Source organism: Bidens hawaiensis, unplaced genomic scaffold (genome assembly GCF_021521415.1).
Source record: "Bidens hawaiensis isolate Kalapana, Puna unplaced genomic scaffold, B.hawaiensis_p1.1 tig00013347_1, whole genome shotgun sequence".
NCBI lineage: Eukaryota > Viridiplantae > Streptophyta > Magnoliopsida > Asterales > Asteraceae > Bidens > Bidens hawaiensis.
The window spans coordinates 462,981-478,795 of NW_027492132.1; the positions used below are offsets into that span (position 1 = coordinate 462,981).

Consider the following 15,815-nt stretch of genomic DNA (forward strand, 5'->3'; position numbering starts at 1 on the left):
AAAAAAATTAGATGTGTCAATGTTCAAACCATAACTACTGATTATATAATATATCTAATCATCAAATAGTTACTACTCATTAGGGTTCTCATGATTATCCATATTTCCCTTTTTAATCATTATGATAACTTTAATAATTAATAAAGTTTTCATGTTTGTTAAAAAAAAACTCACAAGAAAAGTTAGTTGTAAGTTCCGACAGCCAACCCACGAACAAAATATCACAATATGACCACACACAACTACTTTTTTTTGGATATGTTCTTCATTTTTCTCAACTATATATTAAAAAAATATCTAAAAAAATATTCCGATAATAACAAATACCCAAATTAATTAAAATTCTAGGGCTCCAAATCTCTTCACCTTCCTTCAAAACCCCCAATTTTCCACGAGTCAACACAATAAATCCTCCATTTCTCATCAAATTTGTAAGCAAATTCTCAAATTCACAATTATCTTGTGCAGATTCGTACATGGACTGAGTCAATTACACCGGCCCGTGTTTGCCGCTGCAAGGTAACGTGATTTCCATCAATAATTAGGTCAACAATTTATCGGAGGGAGTATATGTAATTACAAGTTATACAAGTTACAACGGTATTATTGTTTCATGAAGAAATTGTAGTGTTAAGTAACGTAATTGTCAGTAATTAGGTTCAGATGTATGTAATTATTACGGCCTTTCGGTTTCATTAAGTTGTCACTTAAGTTCGCACTTAGAAACGTACTTGATTGCTTTAGGTTTCGATAGTTTCGATTATTACAGAGTATTCTTTCGTCTACTTTAGGATTAGGTGATTGATTGGTAGCGAGGAATTGTGCATCGGAAACGAATGTTTTAGCGTTGAAGTTATTGATCTGTTGAAAAATTGAATGAAAAATTGTTGTGAATATGGAAACCGCGAGTGAGCAGCAGCCGGTGGGGACAGTGGTTAAATGGTGTGATTGTGGATGTGACTGTTGTTCTGCAAAGCTTGATGGTAACGGATTCTGGATCCGGTCGGTGAAGCGAAAACTTGATGAGAGAGATGATGATGAGGATGATGTGTTGTTCATACCTGGACTTTCGGATTCCGGTGTGGCTCGTGTTGATATTGGAAACGAGTGTATTGCGTTACGGGAGATGGTCAACAGGCAACAGGAAACTATTCAGGATTTATCGGTTGAGTTGGATGAAGAGAGAAATGCTGCTTCGTCGGCGGCTAATGAAGCGATGTCGATGATATTAAGGTTGCAGAGTGAGAAGGCGGAAGTTCAGATGGAGGCGCGTCAGTTTAAACGGTTTTCGGAGGAAAGGATGGCCCATGATCAGGAAGAGATTATGGCGTTGGAGGATTTGTTGTACCAAAAAGAACAAGCGATAGAAGCTTTGACTTTTGAAGTGCATGCGTATAAACACAGGATGATGAGTTATGGGCTGACGGAAGCCGAGGCAGATGGAGAGAATTATAGTGGGACCAACTTTGAGTTGCGTGCATACAATTACCCTCCACTAAAATGCAATTTGATTGAACATCATGCTGACCGGGATGTTGATGGTGAAATAGTTGATATAGAGAAGCATGCATTTGATGAATCTCCACGTTCTTTGAAAGCTATTGAAGAAAGGATCAGTGAATTGGAGGGAGGTTTTGAACACAGTCCAGTGAAGGAGAAGGTTGTTTTCGGTAACTCACCAAAGAAGTTATCTTCTGATAGTAATAATGCATCAGAATTTGGCGATGACATGAGTGACAGGGTATATACAGTTGATTCTGTTTATAATGTGACAAAGGTTAAAGATGATGCTGATGTTACTCAAAGCATTGGTGATACAGAGGTGAAGAATCTGTATGCAAGGCTTCATGCATTGGAAGCAGACAGGGAGTCAATGAAGCAGGCTTTGATTTCTATGAGGAACGAGAAGGCACAATTGGTATTGTTGAAGGAGATAGCTCAGCATTTGTATAAAGACATGTCTCCTCAACCAAGCAGGATGCCTGTCAAGAAACGATCTATGTTTGGGAACTTTTCGTTCATCTTGCTGTTTAAGGTAATAAGCAAGTTATGTTGGTGGTTAATCCTTATTTATTTTGGATGTTTATAAAACCATTAGTTATATTATTTTAACTTGAGCCCATTTGGACAGTGGATCGTTTCATTCTTTTTTTGGAGGAGAGCAAGTCAAAGCAAGTAAGTTAATCATGCTAGTTATTTTTGTTTACTTAGGCTGCAAGTTTTCTCCGATCAAAATTAAAACTTTTTCTATTTTTATTTTTCTAGATACATGTTTGGCATGACAGCCAATAACGCAGGTTTGCGAATGCTGGTAAACAAGGGACCACAGATGGGGCAATGGAGGTGTCTTTCAAGAACAAGATTCTTGAAGTATTGACCTCGGACACTTATCGTTATCTGGTTCAAATATCTACATCACATGTTTGGTTTTTAGGTTTTAAATAAAAAATTTGCAACTACTTTTTTATGGGTGAAGTGCTATTGCTTTATATTTGCTGAAATTGGATTGGTTTTCTGATTGAAGAAAATGCGGATACATACATATATAGTCATTTATAATTGCTGGCTTGTAAGCTTTACTTGAATATAGCTTGAATGTAATTTGGAAATCTGTTTGTAAATACACACAAGATCCTGTGGATATGGAATTTTTATGTTTGAATATCACAGTTGCTTTGCAATTTTTATGCAGTCAACAACACAGGTTCAAACATCTTGACGAAAGTTTTGCCGGCTTCAAATATAAGCATGGAGATATTACAGTTAATGAGTGATCAAAATTAGGGAGCACAAGAGCTTCAGCAGAGTTAACATCCTAATCTATATACAAAAATTGATGCCAGAATTCAGATCAAACCGGTGAAAGAGAAGCTATGAAAGACTGATCAGGATCAGAATACCTTACGCATCTTACAAACGCACGGCTCAAATGAGGGGGGAACAACCGCATTTGTAATGCCAAATGATGAATGCTTTTCAAGCAAGCTGTCGTATTCTCCGGCTTTTTCATCAAACTTCTTGCAGAAAATGTCTAGAACAGCGTTTAAACTTTAAACCAACTGATATGGGATCAGTCACAAAATTGCAAAACAACCAAATCATAGTTTCCAACTTTCCATCAATAATATAACCAACTTCAAAGCCCTGCAAATTTATCATTTATATATTATGTGCCTGTGTGTAGCTTGCCTCAAAATCACTGCCATCAGCCTTCAATGCATCACGTACACTTTTATAATCCATGGAGGAAGATAAGCATCATTGATTTCTATACTGTAACATGAAGTGGAATCTGAACCTTGGTTAGGGTCACTTGTAGTAGAAGTTTCTTGTGAAACAAGCAAGTGATCAATTCTGCTGACTTTGCATTTGACCTGAATATAAATCTAAAGAATCTATGACCCGAAACTTCACTTATTTAAGAAAGATAGAAAAAACTTTACAAACCTGCAGTGCAGAAAGCGAAGCATATTCAAATGGTGCAGGTGAATACAAGAATGGACTTAATATCAGTTAGAGATGCTAGAAGAACCCTTGAAACAGAAACCAGAGATTAAAAATATATAATTGTTTTGCAACAATGAAACAAAAGTTTATCCTTTTTTCATGTTGATCAAATGGACCCGATAGTTAAGCAGAAAATTATATAGCTCATGCTCATTGTTATTGCCACTGAACGCCAACAAGGACTCGGGTCTATTATCCACATCAGACATGGAAAGTTAACACTTACTAAGTTGGAATACTAATATGAAAGATCACTTTTCTACAAGTGGATGGGTATTCCTACTTGGCGGAGGTGCCATAGCTTGGGCATCAAAGAAACAAACTTGCATTACTAACTCAACAATGTAATCAGAGTTTGTGGTATTAACAGCTGCTGGTAAAGAAGATTAGTGGCTAAAAAAAGTTTGTTTTATGAAATTCCATTGTGGCCTAGGCTATGTTGCACGGGAACTGGTACGGGAACGGGAAACGGGCAAGGGTACGGGAACGGGAAACGGCAAAACTCAAAAAATCAAGAAACGGGTACGGCACGGATACGGCAATAAATACATATAAATTAAATAAAATATACGTCTCTGCATCAATGAAATATAATAAATAAACCAAATAAAAGTGAATATAAAGTAAACTAGTAGCTAAATAAAATACTTATGTTAAATTATTTATGTTAAAATACTTATGTTAAATTGATGATTATTTTATACTAATAGTATCGTTATATAATAATATAATTATTACTATTTAATTATTATTATTACATATGCTATATCCAAAGTAAAATGAACCGTTTTTTTAATTGAATTTAACTACAATTAAATACTATTTAATGTGTAGTACCTACAATTAGACCACAGACTTTTATTAATTGAATTTAACTACAAAATAAATTCTCCTTGTTTCTCGTGCACTTCATCTTCCTTATACTTCCCCTCCTGTAAAATACATAAAACCCTAAAATACATAGGAGACGTCCTTGAAACGGATTTTTGACCGTTTCCAAAGGTCTGGAATCGTTTGTTGACCGTCCCCAGTTTACGGGTTCGTCCGGGAAACGTTTCTAGCCGTTTCCGTCCGCGTTTCCGTCCTCGGGGAGTTTCCGGGATGGGATACGGCACTCAGGTGGCGTTTCCGTGCAACATAGGGCCTAGGCCAATATCACCCGAATCTAACGGGTGTGATCGTGAAGCTACCTTACAGTCAATGTACAATGGATAGTCTATACACTTAGGTGTTAGACATAATATGATATGTGAGCTTATCATGCATAGTGCGATATCAGTGGAGTTTGTGAGAAGCCAACATAATTTGGGCGATCATTTAACCAAAGAGTTAAGTAAAGATCTTGTGCACAGTTAAGCTATATAAATGAGATAAAAGTCCACTTAAATTTTTTCATATTAAGATACCCAATTCTCAACTAATATGACATTAAGTGTTGAATTCAATGTGAAAAGGTTAACATCTAAAGATTGGAATACATCAGTAACAGCATACCAATGTATGTGGTCACACCTGCAAGTTAAGGAAGTTGTGGTCTAACTTATGAGTATTTTTGAAATATTGCATGTGCAACACAAAAAGAACTACATATACGGATATGAAGTTTAGCCACTTCAAAAAGATGGGACTTGTCTTTAATAAGCTTATATGGCGGATTAAAACACTAGGCTAGTAAAAATATAGTGTCAAGAAAGAACATGCAAGTATGTAGACTTGTGTGTGTATTATCTTCGAATAGCAATGGTTTAATTCATAGACACAGATCAATATTCAAATATGTGAAATGCGTAATATACTAAGATGAATTCAATTCTTATGACATTTCATTAATGCATTATTTTTTTGCTTGTTGTGCATTTGTTTCGACACGTATTGTCATCATCATCATCATCGTACTCAGTATATCCCACCAATAGCAAAGCTATAGTAGGGTCTGAGGAGGGTAAGATGTAGACAGCCTTACCTCTACCCCATAAGGATAGAGAGGCTGCTTCCGGTGAGACCCCCGGCTCGAGAGGATAAATTGTTTTTATGACATAATAATGATAATCTATAATATATATAAACAAAACCTTTAAAAGCTCTCCGGTTGCTCCCTACATTCTCTCAATCCACAAGATTGCATTATTTGTAAATTGAGGATTCTCATGCATTTGACCCGAATTCACGGGTATAGGTTTTACCAGACCCAGATAGTTCTTAAACGGGTTATAACATCTCATTAAATTAAAAATTAATCTCACCAAATATGTAATACAAAATTTCTATAAAATAGGGGTATACTAAAAATTAATATCTTATATTTAAAAAAAAAATATTATTTCTAATTAAGAAACAATTTTATAGTAAAAAAATAAGCGGGGTCATGGGTCTCACCAAACCCCAGATAGCTTTTAAAATGAGTTGTAACATCTTATTTATTTGTGAAACTTTTTCATCATCAAATTATAATTATATTATTAACTTCCTTACATTAAATACAATTAAAAAAATACAAACAAATATATAAATATTATAAACAAATAATGTAAAACAACCCCGTAATAATATCATTACTTTTATTCCCGTGTTATGGGGTTGTTTATATTATTTGTTTCTAATATTATATATTTTTGGGGATTTTAATTTAATTTATTGTAAGGAGTTAATAATATACTTAGTATTTGATGATGAAGGGTTTCACAAATAAATGAGATGTTATAACATAGTTTAAAAGTTATATGCGTTTGATGAGACCAATGACACGCTTATTTTATTTTACTGTAAAATTGTTTCATATTTATAAATAATAAGACGTCTCCAGTTACAAAATAAAACAATCTAGTGACTTGAAAAAAATATAGAAAGCAACCAGAGATCTTTTAAAAGTTTCGCTTACAAATATTTAAGATCTAACATATTCTTATATTGATTTAATATACTTTTTTAAGTTAGGTGTTCCCTAGCAAAGTTCAATGCATAATAATATTTATAACACTATAACAATCATTTGCTACCCCTTAACACGGTGACGACTGACGACCATTATACTTGGGTCTACGTTAAATCCCTTATTATTCCGGATGCACCAATTTCCCATTGTCACATAAATTTAGTAACTAATACTTTGCATGTTTCAAGCAAAACGTTTTCATCCTCTCAATTGCTTCTTCAAGCACTTTTGGCTCGGTCGCAAAACTTACTCGAACCCAGTTCTTCAAACCAACCGCGCTTCCAGGAAAAAGAATCATGCATTCCTCTTTAGCCAACTTCATACAGAAGTCAGTATCATCAGCTATGTCTTTAAAAGCGGGTATGTTTAACATCACCTGTACAAGCAAGTTAACAAGAATTTTAATTTTGTTAATGGGGTTATTAACATTTATACCAAATTCCTTTATTCATTGTAGTTATATAAAAAGTTAAAAACTACTTTAATTAAGTTCAAATAAAATTAGTTACCATGGAGAACATAGATCCCTCTGATTTATGTGGGCATGTCACAAGCGGTACTTCCTTAATTTTCTCGAAAAACAAGTCCGCCACCTCCTTAAGTAACTTGTTGATGTTTAAGAAGAATGATTTAGGTGTGTTCTTGATCACACTAGGAATCGCACCCTGATTCGTTAAATCAAAATCAAACAAGTTATTCACATATGCATTAATAGATTGTATGATGATCGATCACATACCTGAATAACAGTTGCAGGATCTGCCGATATTGTGAGACAACTCTTTAAGGATCCAGCGACCTGACACGTACATGATATGTTAGGTGGAATTATGTATGAAAATAAAATATGACACATGCTCAAAGACTGTTGTTGAGAAATTAATAAGAGGAAATCAAACCCCGGTTTCTTGAAGAATGCTGGTTGGATCGGTGATCGCAATCCAACCAAAGCGCCATCCAGGAACGATCCATCGTTTTGATAAGGATCCAAGGGTCAGAACCGGTGCTATGTCACCAAACACACCCATGGGGATGAAGGGTTTATCTCCAAACACTTGATGAGCATAAACTTCATCTGATATTACAAGAATTCCAAGTTCTCTAGCTGTTTCCGCAATCTTTCATCATTCAAGAACAAAAATATAAAATATCTTTAAGTGTGTATAGAATAAAGGATTACAACAAAATGATTGTACCTTTTTTAGATGATCAAAAGTGTAAACATTCCCACAAGGATTCCTGGGGTTTATTACAACAATAGCAACAGTTTTACGGTCTGCCAATGTTTTGACACCATTCTCGGGGAGGAGATCAAAATGACGAACCTCGAGCGGGCTAAATCTTGCTCGGGCTTCATATACGGGATAGTTGGGTCTGGGAAAGAGTATATTGGCATCCGGGCGAGCAAGAACTGTTAGCAAGATTTCGATTGCATGGTTTCCTCCAGCAGTTAGGAAAACATCATCCGTTTCTATCTTGTATGGAAGATCTTTTGACAGATGCTCAGCAATTGCACTGTTAATTAATGTTAATCAATCAACAAAATAAAATAAAAGAATTAAATAGGATAGGCATGATATTTTTAACCTTCTTGCAGGATCAATTCCAACACCAGCCGGATAACAGTTGAAGTTCGCTGATCGAACGGATTCCACTAGAGCATCTTCAACCGATATATGCGTCCGAAAGCAAGGATAAACCGACGGATCACCATGTCCCAGATGAATCATGGGTTTCCCAGATCGTTTTTCATCGATGTTTCCCATGATGGATTCGAGAATGTTCCTGATGGAGAAAGCTGCAGCTGCATGCACTTCATGGTTCTCTTCAAATCCCCATTCTTGCTTACCCATGTTTCCTAGATTTTTTCTTTTGGTTATGTTTACAATGGTGTGATTTATAATTTTATATCATATGGGATCAAATGTTGTGGTTTCGTGGGTCCATGCATGTACCAATTAAAAAACAATGAGGGAGTCACATGTTGGGTATCTGTCATGGTCGAAGAAGCTAAAGAAACAACTATGTTTGGTTTTATTTTACCTTTTGTCATTTTATGTACGATGAGTCACATGTTGATCCAGACGGGACATGAATTAACGATGGTTGGACGAAATGTTATAATTACCAACTTTTATGGCAAAATCTGATGTGTGTGTGTGTGACTACTAACTACACAGGTTTGTTATATCTGTATTTATATTTATTTATTTAATAATAACCTAAGTTTTATAACCTGCGAGTTGTGATGGTTTGTGTTTTTAGATGTTAACTTGTAATTATACACCATATTATAAGTAGGATTTGCGGGTTTGTTTTTATAGATGTAAACACAATATGAGTTGTTTAATTACTTGAAGATTAAAATACTACAACACATAACATGAATACCATTTACTTGTTACAATATTATCTATATTTATACTATATATAGTAAATATAGAGATGGGAGATTGAGGTGATTTGTACATGTGAAGAGAAGACAATTGATAGATCATGTTAGATCAATAAAAAGATTACTATAGAGGGTAAGAGGGGTAGAAGTAGACCCAAATTGATTTAAGATGAGATGATTAGGCATGATTTGATAAACTTGCATCTCTCCGAGGATATGATTGATGATAAGACTTCTTGGATACGTAGGATTAAGGTTAATGACTGCTAGGGAGATGATATAGTTTTGGTTTAGAAATATGTCTTAGAGTCATAACCTTACCTACTTAGTATAATTTGTTTCCGTTACTATGATTGCTTATTTTTACTACTAATACTGCTATATATTATAATTATTTTATCTACTTATCATCTTTTTTTTTTGTTTTGTTTTGTTTTGTTAGTACATATTACTCTTTCCGGTTTCAGTATTCTATTTATACTTTATTTACTATTCTACTATTATGTATTGTGATTGGAGCCAAAACTGCAAAACAACCAAATTATAGTTTCCATCAATAATATAGCCAACTTCAAAGCCCTGCAAATTTATCATTTATATATTATGTGCCTGAGTGTAGCTTGCCTCAAAATCACTGCCATTAGCCTTCAAAGCATCACGTACACTTTTATAATCCATGGAGGAAGATGAGCATCTTTGATTTCTATACTGTAACATGAAGTGGAACCTGAACCTTGATTAGGGTCACTTGTAGTAGAAGTTTCTTGTGAAACAAGCAAGTGATCAATTCTCCTGGCTTTGCATTTGACCTGAATATAAATTTAACGATAGAAAAAACTTTACAAACCTGCAGTGCGCGAATCATATTCAAATGGTGCAGGTGAATACAAGAATGGAACATCACAACCAGTTAGAGATGTTAGAAGAACCCTTGAAACAAAAACCACGGATTAAAAATATATAATTGTTTTGCAACAATGAAACAAAAGGTTATCGTTTTTTCATGTTGATCAAATGGATACGGAAAAATTTTATAAATAGGAAAAATGAAAGGGGTGTAATACTATGTTGATGGGCAGGGGAACGGGAAACGGCAAAACTCAAAAATCAAGAAACGGGTACGACAAAAAATTTATAAAAAGAAATAAAAATATATATTACATAAGTAATTAATTATTAATAACAAATAAATAAATATATAATTTTTATTTATATATAATGTCATTTAAACATTTTATGCATAAAATTACAAGTTGATGACCAAATGTAAACTAGTCTAGATAGTGAGGGTTAAATGTTAAAATGCATAACCTAATTTAATACTCCATCTGTCCCATTATAAGTGTCATAGTTTGATTTTTCAAGTCTCTTTTGTTTAACTTTGACCGACAATATTTTTGTTTGTGTTATATAATACTTGATGTAAAATATATGAATGGATTAAGATTTAAATGTATTTTACATCGATATAATTTTCATCAAGTATTATATGACACGAACAAAAATATTTACGGTCAAGTTTTGTAAAGAAAGACTTGAAAAGTCAAACTATGACACTTATAATGGGATGGATAAAGTACTATTTATGTAAATGTTAACAAAGTTTAGGGACTAGATGCAAACAATTGAAAGATCAAGGGGTTTAATGTTAAAAGCTAAACTTATAAAATTTCCAGCCGCCTCTTTTTCTTCTTCAATCTTCTTCATCAGTTTTCCGACGCCGGAATTTGTCACACCCCAACCTACGGCGGAAATGTCGGGGCGTGAGCTGATTGCCACAGCTCACAAGGTGCTATCATGCAATTGTAAAGCAACAATATCTAATTAATTTATTAATTGTCAACGAACATTTAAGTACAACAAAAATAGAGAAAATACAAAACCAATTATTCTTGTTTATGTTTAACATCCTAAGGTCATCTCTACGTGAGCTTCAGTTCGATAAGCAATCCAATCTATAACCTGCAAATGCGTACAAAATATATATATTTGTCAACAACACATGTTGAGTGAGTAGATTTACCAGTTTTGACACAAACTAAATGATAATATATAATGATATAAATAATAGAGTAAAAATAAGCAAAACTGTTATCTGTGAGTATAAACAATGAAAGTGTTAAGCAAGTAGTGAGTGTCGGTGAAACCATTGCCAATGCGATCGGGCTCCGGCCACTACGACGGTCGTATGATCATACTATAATGAGTTTATATTGGACCTCTCCGAATGCGATTCAAGTAAGCAAGTAAGCAAATAGCAAGTAACAAACAGTCATTCAATTGATACACAACACAAAGATCACAGTTTGCGTTTGAGAAATAATAAGATAAATAATTTGATAAATGGTACGCAAGTGTCCCCAAAACATTTGAAAACAAGTAAAATAGAGGAGTGATTACTCACCTGATCGGATGAACGAAATATAAGTGATGATGTGAGAGAGGTGAACCATTCAGGATATACCGTCAAGGATTCCTAGTTTAATAATGGTAATAAGATTATTATAAGAATGTAACATGATTTTAATAAATTAATATTTGATGGGAATTGAATTATGTTTGGGATTCGAAAGTTTATTAATTGATTGATGCTTTTCTAATATGACTGATATTGCGATAACATTATTATATTAGCTTACATATAAATAAGTACGAGTTAGAATAGTTTATGTGATTATTTAAATAATATTTAAATTAAATATAATACAATTATAAATGCGTGCATATATAAATATAACTTGTAATATATTAATTAGTTAAGACAACCGTTTAAAATATATATTTATCATTCTATTTAATGAAAATCTAATTTTTATAAATATGATTAATACGTTTAAAATACGATTGTTACAAATTTTTGTTTAAAGAATGGTGCATATATATTGTGTATAATTTATATATATATACGAAAACTAGTACGCGAGATTAATTGCTAAGACACGCTACCATAATGAGGTCGGTTTAGTAAAATAATGTTTATTTTATATTAAATATTATTTTAACAATTTATAATATCATTAACACATTTAAAACAAAAGAAACAAAAATAAAAGACCAAACCGCGTCCAGGGGGGCTCTAACCCGCGCCCCTGGACGGTTCAAAGAGTTGAACGCACACACCCTAGCCATCCGCGCTAGGGTGTCAGTTGTTTATTGTACCAGATATATAGCTTAAAAATAATAGCAGACCAGATTAACCCCAAATATACATAAACCCTAGATTTTGCAATTCGATTAAACCAGTTGTTGTTTATCCAATTAGTGTTAGGGTTATTGAAACAAGGTTAAAATCGATCCAAAAGAAGCAAACAATTACCATAAACGCGAATTAGACGATGGTGAACGGCGAACATGAAATGACAGCCAAAGACGAACAGATTACGATACAACGGACTAATTAGAATGTAATTGAGGTTAGGGTTAAGGATCGTTGGCTTAATTCACAGCTGTGAATATGCTTAATTGTATTTTAACAACTGTTAATCTTATATTCCTATTATGATACTTGACAGGCTGTTTAATAGCAAAATCATATTAACCAGGTCGAGTTTTCCAAATTAAGAACGTCGGTGAAGTTGTTATAACGCGTAGGAACGATCCCCTATAATCAATTCCAAGTTTAGGACGTTAATTGTGGTATAAGCTTGATAAACGGGTTGCGAGTTAGGGTTAGGATACGGATACGGGTATTGGGTTAATGGGTATGGGTTATAATACAAGTTTAGTTATATTTGCAGGTTAGTCCCTGAAATTATTGGATGGATACATAAACGGATTAAACTAGAGTTTAGGGTTAGTTTTGAATATATTTCAAAGATACAACGGATTTATCTAATAAATGTAATAACATTAAAATAATAACTCGATGAACGCGGTTTTTAATTGATTAAATTATCCGAGAAATCAAAATGGGTCGGGTTACGGATGCAGTCTTAGTTGGATTTCCGAGTTGTTACAGAATTCTTCGCCGGAATACTGTATGTGGAGCCGGAATTCATCGGATACGTCCCGGAATCGTTTGTTGACCGTCCCCATTTAACGGGGTCGTTCAGGAAACATTTCAAACGTGTTTCCGTCCCCACGCCGTCCCCAGGGCCGGTACCCTAACCTCCATGCCGTCCCCGTGCATCAGAGGTGTAATGGCTTATAGATGAGAGAAATTCTTTTCGGGTTTCTAGGTGTTCCGCCATTTGAAATGGCGGAACACAAATTTTACCCATTATAGGCTGCCCCTATTCATTTTTGTCACTTCCGCCATTTGAAATGGCTTAAGTGAATAGTATAATACCTGACACATCTGACGAGGGCTTGTTGACCACACTATTCACTTTCGCCATTTAAAATGACGGAAGTGAACAATACCGACATTTTATGACATTGACATGACTTTTCTGCTACCTTCTTTACCGCACTATTCACTTCCGCCATTTCAAATGACGGAAGTGAACAGTGACATTTTATGACACTTACTTTTCCGCTTTTTAACTTTTTGACCACACTTAATGGCGGAACACCAAAATAACCTCCAGCTCACCGACCGTTTCTGACACGCTCTACAATCATGGTGGGTTCCGCCATTTCAAATGGCGGAACACCTAGAAACCAAGAAAAAATTTCTCTCTCCTATAAACCATTACACCCCTTTCATTTTTTCTATTTATAAAAATTTTCCAATGGATACGTTAGTTATGCAGAAAATCATATAGCCCGTTCACATGTTATTGCCATTGAATGCCGACAAAGGAATCGGGGCTATTATCCACATTAGACATGGAAAGTGAACACTTACTAAGTCGGAATACTAATATGAAATATCACTTTTCCACAAGTGAATGGGTATTCCTACTTGGCGGAGGTGCCATAGCTTGGGCATCAAAGAAACAAACTTACATTACTAATTCAACAATGGAATTTGAGTTGTGGCATTAACAGCTACTGGTAAAGAAGATGAGTGGCTAAGAAATTTAGTTAAATGAAATTACATTGTGGCCTAGACTAATATCACCTATATCTATCGGGTGTGACAGTGAAGCTACCTTGGTTAAGGCTTACAGTTACGTGTACAATGGAAAGTCTAGACACTTAGGTTTTAGACACAATATGATTTGTGAGCTTATCATGCATGGTGCGATATCTGTGGAATTTTTGAGAAATCAACATAATTTTGCCGGTCATTTAACCAAAGGGTTAAGTGAAGATCTTGTGCACAAGTTGGGTTTGTGGATGAGATAAAAGTTCACTTAAAGTCTTCATGTTAAGATACCCAATTCCCATATAATGTACATTAGGTGCTGAATTCAACGTAGAAATGTTAGCATTTAAAGATTGGAACTGTGACATTCGTCAATTTCGGGTCTCGTTTGTATTCGTTTATCATGTAAACCGACCCATTTTGTAAACTAAAGATTATGATATAATCAAAATGATTGATTTTATGTTACAATATTGTTTTACACTTGTTGGGTCTTGAAAACATCTTTTTTTGATCCTTAAAACTTCTTAAAAATGACTTAAACCAAACTTTGGGGACTATTATTGTCATTTACCAAAAACTTATTTGACCATTTCAACCATCACATGCATCTTTACCCTATTTGTATAAACCATACTCTTACCATTATAAAAGCAAGGCTCCATACACCATTTTGGTTGTTCATCTTCTCCAAAAACTCTCTCATTTCTCCATAGATTCAAGGTTGTTTATTTATGTATTCTTGAAGGTTTTGACTTCTCAAGTCAAACTAACTATAGTCTTTCATTGTAACTTGTTCATATAACATTACTAACTCTTGAATATGGTGGTACAACATATATATATATATATATATATATATATATATATATATATATATAACACCCTTTGTTTCCTTTATTTGTTACTTCACCGACTCCGGTTGGTTAAGTTTCGAATGTCATAAGGCAAGGCTTCATGGAGAAATTCGTGTTCTTGATATATATATATATATATATATATATACACACACACACACACATAACTTATTATACATATCATTTATGCCTAACTTCTGCTCATTTTAGTTTGTTAGTCACATTTACAAGTCTTGGGTATGTGGAATCCGTCTATGAACTCATTGTGAGATGGAAATCGAACCAAACCGAACTTTTGTTAAAAAGACTTGTTGTTGACCTTTTTAGTTGTAGAACTTAAATATTTTCATTTGTACATTTTTATACAAGATCTATGATATATGGGTATGTATAATACATCTATGAGCTTGTTGTGAGATGGAAACCGAACCAATCCGACTTTTACTCGCTTAAGACACAGAAGTGTGTTTTTAGCTATCAAGACTTGTATATTTCTTTAAAAATAGTTTACAAACTTATTTTAATTATTTTCTTAAGTACTTGGAAATGTTGGATCCAACTTGGTCTCATAACATAGTTGGACCGACAAAACCGAACACTCGCTTAACATACGTTGTTAGTTCTAAAACAATAGATCTACATACTTAGTTAAGTGTTATTATGTTTTAATGAGTTATCTTATAATAATTAATATTTTGGAAAGTTGACTTTGGGTTTGACCATTCGTCAAGACCCGAACCGACAACCCGAACACTCGTTAAAAACCCGTTTTAATCTTTGTTCCAATGGAACTTGCATTTTAGCATTTTTCCCACCTTATTACTTAACATTGGTTTAGTAAATATTAAGGTTAGATACTTTAACCTGGTTTTGAGCAAACTCACATTTTTAAATGGTTATTATTATAAATTCTTAGATGGTTACATTTTAAACCTCGAACTTTAAATTGTTTACTTTTTGCAACATTTATTTTGTTTAAAGATCTTCAAGGCAACCTTTCTAAATCTAGGCTTCATACGTTAACTCGTCGTTCCGGCAAATCTCCAAATAATCAAACTTTCAAGTTTATTACTTGGACGTGAGTAACTTCATACCCCGTTTTCTATCTTTTGTTTTGGGGTGACATTTCATACTTATTCAAATCAAATGCTT

At 34.0% G+C, this 15,815-nt stretch overlaps 2 protein-coding genes across 2 annotated transcripts; one reads left to right on the forward strand and one right to left on the reverse strand.

Annotated features, from left to right (window-relative positions):
• Window positions 1-240: 240 nt before the first annotated feature.
• Window positions 241-2,584, forward strand: LOC143543907 (myosin-binding protein 7-like). Its single transcript, XM_077036122.1, has 3 exons — window positions 241-2,035; window positions 2,132-2,175; window positions 2,266-2,584. The coding sequence occupies exons 1-3, from the start codon at window positions 896-898 to the stop codon at window positions 2,375-2,377; spliced, it is 1,296 nt and encodes a 431-aa protein (XP_076892237.1). The 5' UTR covers window positions 241-895; the 3' UTR covers window positions 2,378-2,584.
• Window positions 2,585-6,540: 3,956 nt separating this feature from the next.
• LOC143543889 (nicotianamine aminotransferase 1-like) lies at window positions 6,541-8,307 on the reverse strand. The gene is made up of 6 exons (XM_077036107.1): window positions 8,027-8,307; window positions 7,636-7,954; window positions 7,339-7,557; window positions 7,179-7,238; window positions 6,949-7,104; window positions 6,541-6,815 (listed from the first exon to the last, which is right to left on the reverse strand). Exons 1-6 carry the CDS (start codon window positions 8,290-8,292, stop codon window positions 6,606-6,608), a joined length of 1,230 nt encoding a protein of 409 aa, XP_076892222.1. The 5' UTR covers window positions 8,293-8,307; the 3' UTR covers window positions 6,541-6,605.
• Window positions 8,308-15,815: the final 7,508 nt, after the last annotated feature.